This window comes from Danio aesculapii, chromosome 25 (assembly GCF_903798145.1).
Source record: "Danio aesculapii chromosome 25, fDanAes4.1, whole genome shotgun sequence".
NCBI lineage: Eukaryota > Metazoa > Chordata > Actinopteri > Cypriniformes > Danionidae > Danio > Danio aesculapii.
The window spans coordinates 1,747,752-1,751,024 of NC_079459.1; the positions used below are offsets into that span (position 1 = coordinate 1,747,752).

The following is a 3,273-nucleotide window of genomic DNA, read 5'->3' on the forward strand; positions in this document are numbered from 1 at the left end:
TGTGTGCTTTTGTTTTTGTGTGGAGGGATCTTTAGTTGCGCTTGCTTTTAAATGGAGTGCTGGTTTATCAATTAGGAAATTAATTCCACATTAGTTAAAAACAAAAATCAGTTTTAAATTCTTACAATCAGATGAACTGATGTTTTCATAATAAAGCTACAAAGGGGTTAAAATGTACTAAAATAATACTAGTAGTAATACCAAAGTGTGTAAATACAGTGTATTTTAAAGATTATTAACATTTAAGTGGCCTTTTTAAAGTGGCAAGAGGGCGCTTGTTCAAATAACCGTGCTTTTATTTTGTAATGTGTAATGTATGTCATGGCTGTGGTAATTATTTGTTCAATATTCAAAGTAATGAATTAGTAGTAATCTTGGACCACAACTGGGTATTTGAAAAGCAAATATATAAATAATTGAGTAAATAAATTCATAAATTTCTGCATAGATAAAATAATTAAATATGCAAATAAATGTTTATAAAAATCCACAAATTTCTGCATAGATAAAATAAATAAATAAATATGCAAATAAATAAATGCATATAAAAATCCACAATTTTCTGCATAAATAAATACATAAATAATTAAAAGTGCAGGCAGGTAAATAATTAAATAATATAGCATTTCGATTTTTATATTTATTTGCATATTTATTTGTTGTTTTATTTATGCAGGAATTTATGGATTTATTTGCTCATTTATATATTTTTGTCTTTATGGTTTAAACAATCAAATAAATATGCAAATAAATAAAAAAATCCATTAATTCCTGCAGAAAATAAAATAATTAATAAATAAATTATGCAAATAAATAAATAAATCCATTAATTCCTGCAGAAAATAAAATAATTATTAAATAAACATGCAAATAAATAAAAAAATCCATTAATTCCTGCAGAAAATAAAATAATTATTAAATAAACATGCAAATAAATAAACAAATCCATTAATTCCTGCAGAAATTAAAATAATTATTAAATATGCAAATAAATTAAAAAATCCATTAATTCCTGCAGAAAATAAAATAATTAATAAATAAACATGCAAATAAATAAATCCATTAGTTCCTGCAGAAAATAAAATAATTAATAAATAAACATGCAAATAAATAAATCCATTAGTTCCTGCATAAATAAAACAATAAATAATAATAATATATATTTTATGGGTTGCAGCTGGAAGGGCATCCGCTGTCAAAACATATGCTGAATAAGTTGGCGGTTCATTCCGCTGTGACGACCCCAGATTGATGGGGGACTAGGCCGAAAAGAAAATGCATGAATGAACCAATTCCAGCATAAATAAAAATGATTCCCGCAACATCCTTGTAATTTATTTAATTATTAATCTGCCCGCACTATTAATTATTTATGTATTTATTTATGCAGGAATTTGTAGATTTATATTCATTTATTTGCGTATTTATGTATTTAATGTTTTATTTATGCAGGAATTTGTAGATTTGTTTACTCATTTATATATTTGCGTATTTATTTATTGTTTTTGCAGGTTCTGTTCTCCATACATTTGAGAGGAAATATTTCTGTCAATTTCAACAGCCTGAAAAAATCACGCGGAGCATTATTAAAAGTAAAACAGTGTCTAAACAAAAATATATTGTTTATATTATATAACAGCGTCTCACCACCTCAGCGAGCGCAGCGTCACGGTGGGCGGGTGAAATCTAGAAGGGATACAGCTGCGGATCTTCACGTCAATATAGCATTTTTTTAGTGACACTGTACGCCTATAATTCATATTTTTACATCACTGTGAGGGTTTAGAGTTGGGGTAGATGTTAATAAAATACTATTTAATGGTTAATTTAATAAATATGTAAAATACTCGGTAAAATTTATTTTCTAAACTTTGTGTTTAGATTTTGTGTAGGGATAGACGTTAATAAAATACAATTTAATAAATAATATGAATAATCTTCAGTATGATTGCTGTTTTTACATTATTGTGAGGCTTGGGGTAGGGGTAGATGTAAATAAAATACAATTTAATGGGTAATTTAATAAATAATGTGAATGATACTCGGTATAAATACGTTTGTATATTACTGTGACGGTTGGGGTAGGGGTAGACGTTAATAAAATAAAACTTAATGAGTAATTTAATAAATAATATGAATAATACTCGTTAAATTTTGTCCTCAGCTGTATCCTTTCTAGCTACGCAGGATTCCGCCGTCGTCATTGTGGGCGTGTCCGCGTCGTGATGGGCGTATCTGACAGGATTTGTCACAGCATTTCCTCCTCACGCTTTCTGTGCACTGAATGAGCGAGCGACTGTACGGTCGTATTTCCCATCAGCAGCAGCTTTGAAACAGCGAAATATATCCACCATGGGCCTCAACAGCGACCCGAACTTCATCAAACTGGAGCAATGGTACAAATCCAGCGCGGGAAACCTCAACATGAGGCAAATGTTCGAGGCCGATGCTGACAGATTCAACAAGTTCAGGTGAAAAACACATCAAACACGCTTCCGTTTTGTGTTTTTATATCTGCTAATACACATTTGGACTCATATTTCATCATGTTAAGCGTGTTAGCATCACTTATGCAGAGTATTAGCATCTTAAATAGTTTATTAAGGCATCCACGAGCAAATATGACGTGTTAAATGTTAGTTTCACACATTAATAGCATCTAAATGTAATTCCAGTGCGATAAAATGACAAGTATTAATCTCTAAATGCACATATCACGACAGTTCAGTCCTGATTTCATCATGAATGTCGCAAGGTTATTACAACATCAGGTCGACAGTGTTTAATCTGCAGGTTCCGCCCTCTGCACCTGCTTATATTCAGCTTTTACACTCTTATTATTGCTCTGATAACACATTAAACTCTTTATCTCAGTGTTAAATGAGTGTATATTTAGCCATGTTAGCTTAGAGACGCGTAACAAGGTCATTTGGTCACGACCATGAGCATCACACATGAACATGTCATATTAGAGTGGGCTTAATGTACATATTAGAGATTACCTGGCTGTTTTTCGTTAAACGCTGGGTAGTGTTAGTTCTGTGTGGTCAATTCTGAAGTGTAGAAGTGTCAATGGTTATGCAATCTCCTTAATAAGCAGCGCCACACACTCTAGTGAGATACATCTATGTTTATGTGATGCATATCGATAGTGCATATGAGTGTTTATAAGCTGTTATGAATTATTATGAGCTGTTTTGAGCATTTGTTGAGCTCTGAAGTGTGTGTTTTCTAGAGTACTGTGCGTGTGAGTGTTAGTGTTGACCGACAGGG

The 3,273-nt window shown here is 31.3% G+C and overlaps 1 protein-coding gene across 1 annotated transcript in view; it reads left to right on the forward strand.

Annotated features, from left to right (window-relative positions):
- The first annotated feature begins 2,252 nt into the window (after nucleotides 1-2,252).
- gpia (glucose-6-phosphate isomerase a) overlaps nucleotides 2,253-3,273 on the forward strand; it is a 24,199-nt gene continuing 23,178 nt past the window's right edge. The window contains exon 1 of the mRNA XM_056451830.1: nucleotides 2,253-2,471. Within this exon, the coding sequence (XP_056307805.1) occupies nucleotides 2,353-2,471 (119 nt within the window). The 5' untranslated portion in view covers nucleotides 2,253-2,352. The remainder of the gene's footprint in view (nucleotides 2,472-3,273) is intronic.